The sequence below is a fragment of the Gavialis gangeticus genome, unplaced genomic scaffold (genome assembly GCF_001723915.1).
Source record: "Gavialis gangeticus isolate Ggan-Ray unplaced genomic scaffold, GavGan_comp1, whole genome shotgun sequence".
In the NCBI taxonomy this organism is placed as follows: Eukaryota; Metazoa; Chordata; order Crocodylia; family Gavialidae; genus Gavialis; species Gavialis gangeticus.
Window position 1 is genome coordinate 13,409,283 of NW_017728964.1, and position 14,693 is coordinate 13,423,975.

Here is a 14,693-nt window from a genome sequence, read left to right on the forward strand (position 1 = left end):
GAAGATGGAGCAGGTCAAACCAAAACTGAAAAGTTTTCCTGTTTTTTGCAAAACTAAAAACAATGACCAAAAATCATTTTGGATCAATGCGAAATGTTCTCTTTTATCTGAAATGAAATGTTTACTCTAATCTATAAATAAAGAGATGATAAATTGATTAGAGTGGAGTCATACATACCTCTAGAGCTGCTGTATTGCTATCCCCAGGAAAATCCTATTTCCTCCCCTGCATGTCACTGAGCAGTTGCTGTCAATGCATCTCCTCCAAGGAAGGAAAGCACTAATAGCTTGTCCCAAACCACAGGGATCTGAAAGTGATGCTTGTACCTCTTTGGAAATCCCAGGGGGAAGATGCTGAAGGAAATTAGCTGGTTCTGGAAGAAGCAGTGCCCTTGAACTCAAGGCTTTCATTTTCAGAGTCAGATTTTATTTTATTTTTTTACTTTGTAAGCAGCAACATCCAGTGCTGCAGGTACAATAATGCACTTGCATTTACTGTACATGCAACTGGGCATTGACTGTAGTTTTACAGCAACAGCTGCTTACCAGAAACATTTTCCCTGGAAACATTTTCCCTATTATGTGTTCAGATGATGCTCTCCATAAGAGCAACAGCTACCTATGAGACACATGGCACCAGTGCATCGACAGGTTGCTGTTAATAGGCATCGACTGTATGGGCTTTAGAGTTGAGGTCCTTTTTAAAAACGGGACCTTATTTTGTAAGTGCCAGAGGCATGATATGGCCAGGAATAGTCTTTCCCAGTTATCTACCAGAGCTCAGCAGTGATTGCTGCCTGCTGCTGTGCTCACTTGGCTCCAGAAGGTATGGTGAAAAGATGCAAGTAAGATCTGCTTCTGTCTCCCTGCAGACTCACCAGGAAGCCTTAAAGACTGAGTGGCAGAATTTACTCAACCTGTGCATCTGCCAAGAAAGTCACCTGAAGAGTGTGGAGAACTATAAGAAGGTATAGAGAAAGAGGGTGCCCTGCCTTCTAGCAGGGAGTCGGGGTAGGAACGGGTGTGGCAGTCTTCCAGGACTAAATTCGGGGATCATCTTGAAGATGAGAAAGTGTGGGGAGTTCTTGCTTCCATCCAGTCTGAGTCAATTTGGGAACAGCTCTTAAAATGCTACATCTCATCAATAGTCAGCTAGTATGGATCTGTACCCAGGTTGGAACTGGCTTCAGCAAGCAGAAGAAGAGTCTTCACAGTTGATGGATGCTTGTTTGCGGGTGGCTAATGAGAGTGTCAATTAGGCTTACTAGGTGGTGGCTTATGAGATTGAGCAGCAGATTGCTAAAATAGGGCTGATATTTCTATGATGGGGAGAGGCTAATTAGACTTAGAGCAGTAATAAGTAAGTCATTAATAGTTAATTGAAATGAATTGGGCGTATTGGCTTGGAGAAGCAGAACAGTTGGTCAGGGCTGGTTGGTTGGAATGGCTGATAAGGCTGTTTGGCTGTAATTATTAGACTAAATCAGTGGTTCTCAACCTTTTTAGACACAAGGCACCCCTTGGAAAATGCCAGCTCTTAGTTTTCACTTGTTTCTTGGCTACAGAAAAATTACAAAGTAGATTTTCTATTGCAAAGAACTCAGACTACAACATGATAGATTGTTTTTAACACCATGGCTTCTTATATGAAATGTCTGCTTATCTTATGAATCGTATTTTATACACCTAACCACGTTAACATTGTGAGGCACCCTAGGGCACCCACAAAAGGATCTCAAGGCACCCTCATTGAGATGCACTGGGATAAATGGAGCTGTGGCTAAGTTCAGTTTTGGGGGCTGGCAGTAGGGTTTAGCTGGAATGAGTGAATGAGTACCATGTCCATCTTTCATGGTCACTCAGCATCTTCTGACTGTTCTTGGGCTTGTGTCTTCAGTTCCAGGATGATGCTGATGCAGTAGGCCAGTCACTGAAGACACTGAAGTCTAACCTGGATACAAAATACAGCAGTTTCAACAAGGAGAGTCCGGGGATGGTGTCTGACTTGCTGCATCAACTGGAGGTGAGGAGCGCTGATGGCTTTGTGGGTACTAATGAGACTTCACAGCATCACATGTCTCAGGCATAGACTAGGCACCTCTGCACCTTTCTTGTATTACTACCAGATAAAAATTGGGTGCAAACCCACCCTGCCTCCTAACCAAGAACAGATTGTCATAGTTTTGTATAAACATGTTAAATACCTGGGGCAACATGCTGCCCTCAGTCGTCTTCCTCTTTCATATGGCTGACTTGGAGCAACAATGGTTAACTAACCTTAAACTGGACTTATCAGTCCAATGCTCTTGACAAAAGGGAATGCATCTCTGTGATGTCACCATCGAAGTTGTATAGTAGGTGGTGTTATGTGGTCCATAGTTTGATGGGGGTTGCCACAGTCGCATGCTGCAGAACTCCTAATACCATCTGTGCATCAAGTGACCGCAGCGGCCATGCTCAGTTCAGGTCTGATTTAGAACCGTCCATGTTTTTTGCGGAAGGTCAAAACCAGGAGACTTTATTATTGGGTCAGAAATTAGACCTTTATTCCAAATGGAGGTTTCGTTCCATGCTTTCCTCCAAGCTGCTGCACTGTCCTGTCCTGCGAGGGCTTGTGCACATCTCCACAAAGGTTTCCAAGAGACCAAGTGGTGAGCTGGGAGGTTCTTTCAATCTCTATGGATGGGGAGGCCTGGGTTGTCATTCATGCAGACAGCCTCCCTGTATGTAGCTTTGTCATGGTGAGTGTCCTGAGGCAGCTCCAAACTGAAGCTATTGGGGTAATGGAAAGTGCCTGGGCTTATACTGTGGTGCACCCACCCTATCTGGGCCATAGTAAAACTCCTGCTGCCATCCTGTTTCTCTTCACCCAAGCATGATCCTGGCATAAATCTCTGCCTCTCCCCTTGGCTTAGAACGAGGAGAAGACTGTGAAACAAGCAGAGAAAAGCATCACTGAGCTGAAGAGGAGGAGCAAAGAGATCAGCCCTCTGAAATTGCGCCGATCCCACCCCACCCAGCCCCTTGCTTTGGACACCCTCTGTGACTGGGTTGCCTGTGAGGTAAGATGATGGTATTGCCAGGTAGAGAGGAAAGCACCCCCAGGGCTGGGCACTTATGGATTTCCAACGAGCCCCCCACTAGGGCATTAGGGCGCAAAGGAACTGTCCCCTTAGTTTGTCTCCAGTAGTGCAAGTTGTTCATGTGTTAAATCGAAACATGCCCACCATGGTGTTAGTCCATTGAAGCAATTGAGACAGGCTTATTACAGTTTCTTTCACAGTTCGTTCTCGTGTCCTTCGGTGGCTTCATTTGCTGTTCCCTCCTCTCGCTCCAGAGGGCAATGGTCCTTCCGTGAATGGAAGGATCCTGTTCAAAGGATAAAGCAACCAACATTCAGGGAATAAATCCAGAACACGGATCCGTGTGCTCTACAGACCTTGAGAGCCAGGAGTTTGTCCCACTTCCGGTTCTGGTTGGCAGAGCTGCTACAGCGTGGCACCGTGGGCAGACTTAGTAGCTCTAGTGAATGTGGCTGTGCTGATTCCAGCTCAGCGTTGACCCATAGCCGTCTTGTCAGGTGGAGGCAGTGTAGCCACTTCCGGTGGCACAAGGCAGTTTCACGCTGTATCCTCTCGGCAGACCCAGCAGGATGGTGCCTGGTGTTTAATTCAAGATCCCTTTTTTTCCATACCAGGGACAAAAGGTCCATTTCAAGGAGTAGGGCTGTGCGAAGCTTCGGGTGCCGATTCAATTCAGAGGAGATTTGGCCCAATTCGGTTTCCGAATCTCTGAATCTGAATCAGAACAGGGGACCAATGAAAAAGTCCAAATCGATTTGAAGCTCTCCGAATTGATTCGGAGAAGATTCAGAGAGCTTTGGTGATTCGGGCAGTCCCCGCTGGCTGCAGCAGGGAGCTGGACCCGGACTCCATGCTGGTAAGTAGGGGGCAGGGGACCATGGGGGGACCCCTGCCAGGCCCCATTGCCTGAGCGCCCCCCGACCCCTGCCCACCCCAGCTCCCGGTTGTTTAAAAAAACCCCTGACTCACCAGGTACTGTCAGGCAGGGGCGTGATCCCCACTGCCCCATGCCATGTGGGGGGCTCTGCCACGAGCTCCCCAACCTCCACCCACTCTCCCAGCCCCACCCCCATGGCTGCCCCGCCTGCCCCAGCTCCGGCCTTTTAAAAAAAAAGACTTGTGGGCTTTTGCAGCAGCTGCGCGGGGCTCGTGACAGAGCCCCTCCATGCAGCGCGGGGCAGTGGGGATGCCCCCCCATTGGACAGGAGATGGAGAGTTGAGGGGGGGTTGGTTTTGCAGCCGAATCTCTGAATCAGATTCAACCGAATCGATTTGGGACAGTGAGTCGAATCGCTGTCCCTTGAATTGACCAAATCCGAAGCGAATACTAGCCACTTGCACAGGCCTGTCGAGGAGCCCTTAAAGAGACAACCACGAAATCCAGGATAGTTTGTTGCTCTATCAAAGGATCACAAGGCAAGCCCTAACTGGAAGTGACCCACCGCTCTGGTGATACATGCCAGTTCATTTCCAACAAGGCAATGTCTCCCTTATACCTGTTCTGCCATGCATGCAGGCGTACCTTATTAACTCACTGACCACACACAGCTTTTACCCCAGAATTAGTGATTGAGAATTGGGGTGCCTGTCTTTAAATGAGAGAACTGTTTCTGAACAGTTTGGTTAAAAGGAAAAGGAAATATCTTTTTTCCCATTCTGCTTTCCCAAAATAAGGTGGGCACCTTAGTTGGGGATGTGCGGTATGTGAATTAATCCAGTTTATACTCTTTCCTCGTACTACTGCAGTGGTCTCTGTCAGGGGATGGTGTTGGACACCTGAGCTCCCAAAATAAGACTGAGGCCCCTTGAGGGCAACCAGACCTGAAAACCCTGACAAATGCAAGGAGTTTGGTTTTCTCCTGAAAATACAGAAGATCGAAAGCCAGTGCTGGAAAATCAACCCACTTCTCTGTTTCTCCCAGGTGCAGCTCAAGAGGGGTGAAAAGTACACCCTGAAAGACAACAGCAACCAGGAGAACTGGGTGGTGCAGAGCAGCCAAGGGGTGACAAAGACGGCACCTGCTGCCTGCTTCTCCATCCCTCCTCCAGACCCAGAGGCCATCGACAGAGTGCATCAGTGAGTTCACTGCCTGTGTGTTGTTGGCTTTGCTGTGTCCCAGAGAAATCAGGGATGGGAAAGGTCTCCCAGCCAGTGCAGTATTGTTTCCTATTCTACTTTATTCTAGGGCTTTGCCCAGTATCAAATGCCCTGGTCACGTGGTTTCTAACAACTCTCTTAGCAACAGTATTCCATACAGGCGCACGTCATGGTGAAGCGGCCTTTCTTGATGATAAGCCTTAATGTCTCTGGGAAGTTTGGTCTTGCCTGAGTCTGTAGGTCTCACCAGCTTAACTAAATCCTTTTAGAAATATATTTAATGCACCTAGCACACCTCACGTTTGTGCACCTAGTTAAATCAGTTTACGAGTACCTTACCCTGACTCCAGCTTCAACTGATTCCTTGCCAATTGAACCTAAGCTGATTAAAATTTCTAAGCAGATTTAAATAAATCCAGGTAATTGGTGTATTTAGACAAGGCCCCTAAGTCCTATTTTCAGATATGACTTAGGGGCCAAGGACCCATTTTCAAAAGTGCCTAAGTCACTTAGGCACTTTGGAAAAGGTCACCCTCAGCCTTTCTTTCATGCCTCCTTAAATCCTTCCTGTCCCTCCTTGGTGCTCAGGAATTTCACGTGCAGTAACAAATGCTTGACCTGTAGTATTTGCAGCATGCTGACATTTCATAGCTTGATGAAACCACACAGTGGCTGCCCCACAGAATATATTTCCCCTTCCAAGCCTTCTCTCACAACTTGGTTTACTGATGTCTTTAGGGGTGTTTGGTAGCCTTCCTGCATACAGCCTTGCAAACCAGTCGGATTTGTGTTGGTTTCCAGTGTGGTTCACAACACTTCTCCACCAAGGAATATCCCAGAAAATAGCTGGCATGGTTCTGCAGCAGGGGTTTTGCTATACTGTAGTTATGAAGATATTAAAGGATTCTATATCTGATGCTGTGTGGAAAACATTTAAGATCGTGGTTTTCCAAGTGTTGCCTTGGTTTGTTAATTTATCTCTCTGGAGAAACAGGGATTGGCCCACATGCCTCAGCCGCATTTCAACCATCCTGTTCTTTTTCCTTCTGAACACCAGCACCCCCAAACTCAACTGTCAGTTCAGTCTGTCTCGTCATCCTTGCGAGACGGGATTCTGTCACTTCCAGATGTTAGGGTAGAAACAGTAGCAACACTGCGTATAGTCAGACTGCCAGTAAAGCCAGCCCCTTGCTTGGAACAGATAATGTCTGTGTCTTCAGGTGAGTCCCCATCGGGTTTAGGAAGCCCTACACAGGCATCCTTGTGGGTGTGCTTTCTGCTGAGTTCAATCCCTGTATTAACCCCTGTGCTGCTGGCTTCCCTGGTTTGGCTTGTAGGCTTGAAGGTGAATTGAATGCAGTGAAGCAGAAGAGAGCGTCAGTTCAGAACGCCCTGAGAAGCAGTCACAAGGAGCCGATTATACCCAGCCACCAAGGTAAGTGGGGGTGTGAAGACTGCACCCCCAAAGCAAGATCTCTGGTCTCAGGTTATTACTTGCGGGGTTTTTGTTTTGTGAAACAGTAATTATGCTATAGGTGAAGCTTTGAAATCTGGGTTCTGAGTAGATGCCCCATTCTTACATGTGGACTCTCGGAGGCATAACACTCCTTAGCACATGGATGCACTGTGGTCTCAGATTTAGCAATAGACTGGATAGCAGCAGTCCTGCATTCTGTGCCTGGTGCTGGCTCTGCCTCGCTGTGTGACCTTGGGTTGAGCTGATGTACAGAGAGGCCTTGCATAAGTAACCCTTTCCACATTATAGCCAGGTCAGCAATGGAGAGTTGGTTTATCCAGTTCTTTTTCCATCAGCCAGCTCTACTCAGTGACTGTCAGAGGGGCACATTTGGACTGGAGAATGAGAAGGCCACACAGGGTGATGCATGCAGCTTAAGCCACGTAAAGTCAATAACTCTCTTACCTTGGTCATGAAGCAGCCCCCCAGGGAACGTGATCCACCCCTCAGTGACACTGAGTTCAGTGCATTAGGTACTGCAAGGTGGAATCCAGGACTCCAACCCAGACTCACATTCCTAGCTTCACAATTTATGTTAAAACCCATGTATAGGCTTAAATCTAGCCCAGCATAATCCCATGGCAACAGATGTCTGTATGTGGGATCGTTCTGAAGAAGGGTAGGTGAAGACCAAGGTGTAGGATCTGTCCATCAGAGAGATAGGGTGTAAGGTCTGCTCAGCCAAGAGTGATAGAAAGTATCTCTGGAAGTGACTACAGGTGGTCAAGGCAGGATCATCTCTGCCTCACCCTCTCAGGCAAATGTTTGTCTAACCTGAACATTAAGGCTCCCAGTCATGGAAGCTGCACAACTGAGCGTTTGAAGATGGGAAATGAGAGACTTAATATTGATCGTCATTGCAGCTCCAGTTAAAACACCTACTGTTGCCAGTGATGATTCCCAAGCTGGCCAGCTCCTCAATAAGCTGGATAACCTGAGCAGGGACATGGCCCAAGTGGAAAAGGAGGTTTTTAACCGGGTGAGGTCCCCAGTGAACCACAGTGACCCTATAGAGGACCTTACCAAAAGGATTAAAGACCAGGAGGTAAGTGCTGAGGAGCGCAAGGGGCCGGATGACCCTTCGGCCCTCCAACACTTCCACATTTGTTGGTCCAGAACTGAGCTGACATAGAAACTACCTAGGAGCTAGCAATCCTCTCCAAAGAGGACATAGAGCTTTGCTGCCCCTACAGACACATCTCAAAGGTCTGATCTAGGGGTGAATACCGGTATTTCCATGATTAATACAGTGATGAACAGTATAGATGTGGGCTTGGGCTCTTGTCGCAAACCCTGAGATTCTCCCCCTTCCTTTGGACTAAGATCTGGTCCAGTATCCATTCAGTGCAGATTACGTTTTCTGTTGGGGGTGGGGAGGAGCGGTGTCTCTGCCATGCCTTTGCAGTTGGACAGACTCAGTCTAATGGGTTTTCCCTATCTCTGAGTACCATGAACCACTTGGTGCCATGGATACTTTTTCCCAGCCAGGCTTTGCCAAGGCCTCTCAGCAAACCCTACTGTATCAGATCAGCTTAGCACTGAGCTGCTGCAGCTGCTTGCAATGACTCCACCTACATCCCCTCATGTCTTAGGGAACAACCAAGAGACTTCAGGACATTGGAGCAGATAAGGATGCCTTGCAGAAGGAGTGTGAGGCCTACCTTTCCAAGAAACCCATGGGCACCTCTGCCTCTCAGCTTCCCGTAACTTTGAACAACTTCAAAAACAAGTACAATGATGTCAAGATGCTGTCCAGCCTATACAGTGAGAAGTAAGTGGTGACAGTGACACCTGAGCGGTCAGTAGGAGCCACATGAATTGATGAATGGTGTTTTGCAAAATCCTGCACAGACCGTTTTGTCCTGGGGGATTTTAGAGGATCCTTAGAATCACTTCCACTGGAAAAGAGGAGGTCTGTTTCCAAGTGGAAAAATCCCCAAAATAGGGAAAGACTTTGCAAAAACAGAGCCAGTTTTAAGATCATAATCTAATAGAACAGTAATTCTCAATTGGGGTACTGTGAGATCCTTTGAAGGGTGCCATGCAATATTAGCACTGTTAGGTGGCATTTTCTGCAGGTGGGGAAGGGTCTTGAGTCTGAAGAAGGTTGAGAACTGCTGCAATAAGACACATTCCTGACCTTTTTTACTATTGCTAGTTTTGTCTGCATTCAGAAGGTAAGGCAGATATGCACCTCTGCCATAGAGATCTCAGTCGAGGCGAAGATGTCATCATGCTAGGTACTGTATAGTCCATTGGGAACCATAAAGGAAGCATTAGGATACAGGCTTCTGGTGAACTGGGATTACAGCCCAGATTGAGCCTAGGGGTAGGGTCAGGAAGGGGTGGGGTTATTAAGGTTACAGCAACATGAGTTGGTTGCCGTTGCTCGGAGTCTCTCTTGGAACAGCCCCAGATCAGGTAGGCTCGCATGCCCTGGCATCTCCTAGCATCCATGCTGCTCAGGGGCCTGTGTCATGGGCAAAGCTGTTGTTTTAAAGCCATCTTTGTAATGGGTTTTGCCGATGGTGAGTGCCATAATTCAGAAGTCTCAGAGTTCAGAGTCTGAAGGGAAGGGGAATACTTCATGCCTTCCACAGCTATTCACATCCTGTCTGTCATCTCCCCCTCCTCAGAGCCAAGGCAGCCCTGAACCTGGAGAATCGAATCGAGAACACGGACAAGGTCATTAGCAGCTTTGAGGCCAAGCTGGCTCAGGACAGCACCATCCCTGCCTCCCCCAATGCCCTGCAGGATCGTGCCAACGAGCTGCAGGTGAGGGAGCCTCTGGCTAGCCATGAGATGGATCCAGTTCCCAGTGGGGCATTTAACCTGGACTTAGTCCCTCACAGGAGCCTTGTGTGCTCACACCCTGACTCGCTCCGATAGAGGATACTCCACAGTGTTTACAGGCATAACCGCCCATTCAGCAGTTATTGCTTGGTTGATGGAAGGCTGCAACCCTTACAGCCACTGATTAGGGTGGCCATCATAGAGGGCAGTCTGGTTGTCCTCTGTCCTCTATTGATACGAAACCCAATGCCTTTATGTCCTCTATTTTTCTCTTGAGAGAAATAGAGGACATAAAGGCATCAAGTTTCATATCAATAGAGGACAGAGTAACAGAAAACTGGAATGTCCTCTATGATGGCCACCCTACCACTCATTGGAGGCCTCCAACTAGACTCACACCCATAAGAGCTAAGCGATGTGAACATACTGCACTCTGCCCCGCAGGCCCTCCCTTCCCCTGCTACCTCAGTGTCCCAACTCCCAACCTCTCTGCATCACAACTATCCCTCATCCTTTACCCACAACAATGTCTCTGTCTCTTCCAAGCCCCTCCAGCTCTTTCTGCTTCCCACGCACTGTCAGCTCCTTCATTGCCCCATCTCTCCTCTGAACTATTTGAATCCCCCTCCTCCCTCCCTCATTCATGGCTCCATGCCTGTGCTACTCTCACACTCAGGCAAAAGGTATATTCATGGAGCCCCACCGTGAATCCATCCCTGTCCTTTCTAATCCCAGTGGGTTTTTTGGGTAGAAAAAGGAGCTCCCTCCCACTCTGTTCAGCCAGTGTCTCCCTCCCTGTGGGACACTGATGGGACGACAGGGCTGGGGAAGGGTTCTCAGCAGGGAGCGCAGGTGGAAAGACTGATGTCAACCCGGCGGCCTGACTTCCCACAGAGAATGAGACGGGACCTGGTTGCCCGAGAGGACTGCCTGCTGAAGCTGAATCGCAGCCTCAAGGACGCTGAGCACAGCTGCAGTGCTGTGCAGAACAACTTCCAGGAGTACTGCCCTGACTTCCCCAGGCAGAAGAGGGAGGTGCAGCTCCTTAATGACCGCTACCATGCCGTGGCTGACCAGCTGGATCACCGGTGAGCAGCCTGCCACCCACTACCTGATGCTGTGATTTTAGGGGGTGGCGACAGGAGGAGTTGTGGGCCTCTTTCCCACCCCCCCACCCTGACCAGTTCAGACTTGGCCTGTTTGCTTTAACTATATAGGGCCAATTTGGAGCCCTCTGGGCAGATCTTCTGGCCCCCTCTCTATCCCAGTACCCCAAACCCTCATGCTGGTGTGGCTCATGGTCAGTTGTGTTCAGCAGTACAATGCCATTTCAGTCCTCCTGTGTGTATGACAGGCTTTGCCTCTGTTCAGAATCAGCTGAGAAGGGCATAGCATTTTCCTCCTGGCACCATGTAAGCCAGGAGAGGTGACTGGTGACATGCACAATCATGTCCCTCTAGCAATTCACACAGAGCTCTCTCCTACTCTCCTTCTTTCCCCGGGCTCCCCACCTCCCACGTACTTATCCAGGGAGAAGACCCTCCGGAGCATCAACCTTACCTACCAGCAGTTCCAAAACTCAAATGAGAACCTGATGTTCTGGATGAACAGCCTGCCCAAGCACCAGGTCAAGACCACAGATGGGCCGAGTCAGATCAACTACAAGCTGCAGGCACAGAAGGTGAGTCATGCGACGGGTCCCAGGACCCATTGGGTCCTGCCAGCTGCATCCTCCAGGCAGTACCAAGAATTGATTTCTGACCTGTGTAGCCACAGGCTGTTTCACCATGCTGGAAACAGAGGAAACAACTAGATGAGACCCTGTGGGCAAAGAGCACCAGTTGGTCTGAGGCAGCCTCTCCACGAACACCTGAGCTCTATCAGCCCAGGGGAAAGAGGCCCCAAGTGTCTCTGGGCTTATTGGTTTCTCACTCTAGCACATGAGGTTGGACATCAGTCACCTCTGACCTGGTATTATCCCCATCACTTGGAGTCCCCAAGTGAGTCTGGGCTCCCTTCCTGAGAGATGGCTCAGTACATGCTACCAGTAGGCAGGAGCAAAGCTGCCTGCTGGACTGAGACCTCGCAGTTGCTCTCACACTTGTAACCCCTGGAGAATCGGCTTCTCCTCCCCAGTTGCTCTGTTTGACATGGCCCTGCTCTCACTGGGAGGTTTGTTGGGATGTAATTTGTCACCCATTCCCTTATGTCCTATTCTTTGTTTCTTGCAGAGGCTGGTGGAGGAGATCCAGGGCAAGGAACCAGAGAAGTGCTCAGTAGTGAAGCTATCCCAAAATGTGCAGTCATCTCTCAACGTAGGTTTGGATTTTGCTGGGTGGCTCTACCCCTCTGCTTTACCCAGCAGAGACCCAAAGTGACTTCTCTGTCTCCACCTGTGACAGGACTATGAACTTCAGGCAAGCAAATACTGCTCCTCTCTGGATCCAGCCGTGAGCGCTTCTGCTGCCAAGAGGCTGCGTGTCACACCGCTGCAGGAGAGCATCCAGGCCCAGGTGAGACCGTGAGCTGAAAGCCTTCTGCTCTGCAGGTACCTGGTTTGTACCAGTGCAGGGCTAGTGCCTTGGATGTGGTTATATTTGGTTACGCCAAGTCTGAAATTGGCCCACAGCCTCTCTTGTTTCCTCTGAGGGGACATGATTTCTTCTGCCATTTTCTCATTCTCATCTCGTGATCCCAGCCAATGATCATCCTGCTCTAAAGCATGAGCTATGCTGATCTCTTCTTCTAATAGCATTGGACAAAGTAGTCAGGGAAGTATCAGTGTACAGACATACCCTCTACTTCGGGGCAGACAGGAAATCCACCAGCACATCTACTTCTCAGCTCCCCACGATCTGAATAGCATCAACAAGCTCAGTGATGTCAAAATGCTCATCACCCTGATGGCTTCTTCTTTACCATGTTGTTAATTAGGATGCATATTGAAAGGGCAGAGGTTGCATGGGCTATTTCTTAGGATCAGAATATGGATGTTATGGATGTTAGAATATGGATGTACACTTTTATTTTCCCAGTTGCTGTACTTTATGCAGCAAGATGCCAACAAGAATAGCACAGATTATGACTACTTCATGAGACCTGTCTAAGATTTGACATTGTCTCCAGAGATGAATGTGGCTTGGATTCAGGTTGCTCTACAGAAAAGTCCAATCCAAGTGGGTTCAGATGAGTTTCTCAAACTATCTACTCAGGCCTTGAACTGTCCCTAGAAGGAAATGAGAAGGAGCTTCTCAGCTTTCTCCATATGGCTGCTGAGAGTTTGCATTTCTCTCACCCATTCCAACCTTTTGGCATGGCAAGAGTTTGGTCCAAACTCTTATGCTTGCAGTTTGTGGGTACATGACCTTTAATGTATTTGCTTAAAACATCCTGCTGTAATCAATGAGCGTTATGGCTTTGTGGCTGGTTATAGTGGGAGAGTATTGTGTCCTGCCTGAATTATGGGATTGAGACTTGGGGACCCTCTGTTCAACTGAGTTATGCTGCGGTCAGGCTATGTGAACTTGAGTTAGTCACTTGGTGCCAGATTTGTAAAAGTGTTTTGGAGTCAGAGTCCATTGAAGTGAAGCACCTAAACACCATTACAAATCTAGCCCACCACTTCCCCATGACTCGTGCTTCCTCATCTACAAAACCAAGGGTGATACCTCACTACAGCATTTAGTTAAAAGTTGTGAGGTGCCTAGAGACCATAGGCTTAAACTGCTGCACAGATGATATAGAGCAAGAGATCTGAGGACTATGCCTGGCAGGACTGAGTGCCTGAACTGCTCTTGCTGTTTCTGTTTAGGGAAACGATGTGACAAAACTCTACACGGAGCTTGCAGCGGAAAACAAGCAGCAGCTCAGCCGGCTGGAGTTTGCCAAGAAGATTATGGAGAAGGTCTGTGTAAACACCTCAACACTTTTTTTCCACTGACCGTGGTTCACATGTTCTCCTCCATCAATCATCACCCCCAGGAAGAGGCAGCAGGTTCTTACTGGCATCTTTCCAGGACATAATGCAGAAGAATTTGTCAGCATGTCTCCTTAAGCTGGGATCTCACTAGATCTCATAAGTTAGGCAAGGTAATAGGATTAGAAGCTGGAGGGGACAGAGACCATGGATGGAAGGCACTAGGGGTAAAATTCACTGCAGGGCAAACAGCAGCTCTGGTGAACCACACTAGCTGGCACGTTCCCTCTTGAGAGTGGCAATGAACTCTGGATGGCATCCAGGGCGCTATACAGCCAAACAGAGCTAGTGCCATCTTTCAGGAGAGATGTAAAGCAGAAGCTCTGATACTACTTGGTCGCTAAATACCTCTTCATATTTTAGGTATGAATAAGGGTGTTTAAACTCATTTGTCCCAGCCAAATTCCAAATTGGGGTGATCACATTCTGCTGACCCAAACCGTTGCTGCAGTTTCCACTAGATGCTGGATTTCTAACTGCCTGCGCTAAACTGCTGCTTAATGTGACCAGCTACGGCGTTTCACTTCTGCACTAGCTGCACTTCAAAGTGATTCCAGACTCGCGGCCTGTTTGATCAGTCATATTTGCCCAGTGCTTTAAATATAAGTGCGTGTAAACGTTAATAAATGAAAAGTGATTGTATGAATGCATGGAACTGATGAGGAGAAGGCCCATCTGATGGGCAGCAGATCAGAGATCAGGTGTGTTCCAGATTTCACTTGACATCTCACCATTTGGTTTTTAGTTTTCTGCTTAAAACAATATTTGTCTGATCATTGTGTCCCCCTCAACCCCAATTTTTTTAAGCTGCAATTTCTTAAGAAACATTTTGTTCTCTGGAGGAAAAGAACATCCTGAATGAAGGTTGACCAGCATCCCCCAAATATAAACCATGCTTGAGAGAGAACCATGTCACGGCCTGACCACTTGGACAGACAACCCCATGGAAACGTGGTAGAAATCATGCTAGTTTCTAGTCATTTGAGGAATTTTCTCCCACGTTGCAACCATTTTTTTTTAATTCAGTGCGACTGACAAATATTTCCGTGCCATTTACAAATAGCTCTGTCATTAGAATGTATGCAGACTTTATACCAATTTTGTCTTCTATCTATTTCCACTCTCCGACTAGCCAGCATTTGGGGGACTTCAGGGTTCAAGGAATGGTCACTGTTTCTATGCTCAAAGAGTGATTTTTTTTTTTTTTTTTTTTTTTTTTTTTTTTTT

The 14,693-nt window shown here is 48.0% G+C and overlaps 1 protein-coding gene across 2 annotated transcripts in view; it reads left to right on the top strand.

The window, feature by feature from the left end:
- Positions 1-14,693, top strand: part of EVPL (envoplakin) — a 30,025-nt gene that overhangs the window by 11,491 nt on the left and 3,841 nt on the right. For both annotated transcript variants that reach the window (XM_019503141.1, XM_019503149.1), the window contains exons 9-21: positions 873-968; positions 1,898-2,023; positions 2,916-3,062; positions 5,006-5,160; positions 6,519-6,616; positions 7,561-7,742; positions 8,290-8,468; positions 9,334-9,472; positions 10,385-10,578; positions 11,021-11,171; positions 11,722-11,805; positions 11,893-12,003; positions 13,302-13,394. In XM_019503141.1, coding sequence (XP_019358686.1) covers positions 873-968; positions 1,898-2,023; positions 2,916-3,062; positions 5,006-5,160; positions 6,519-6,616; positions 7,561-7,742; positions 8,290-8,468; positions 9,334-9,472; positions 10,385-10,578; positions 11,021-11,171; positions 11,722-11,805; positions 11,893-12,003; positions 13,302-13,394 — 1,755 coding nt within the window. The remainder of the gene's footprint in view (positions 1-872; positions 969-1,897; positions 2,024-2,915; positions 3,063-5,005; positions 5,161-6,518; positions 6,617-7,560; positions 7,743-8,289; positions 8,469-9,333; positions 9,473-10,384; positions 10,579-11,020; positions 11,172-11,721; positions 11,806-11,892; positions 12,004-13,301; positions 13,395-14,693) is intronic.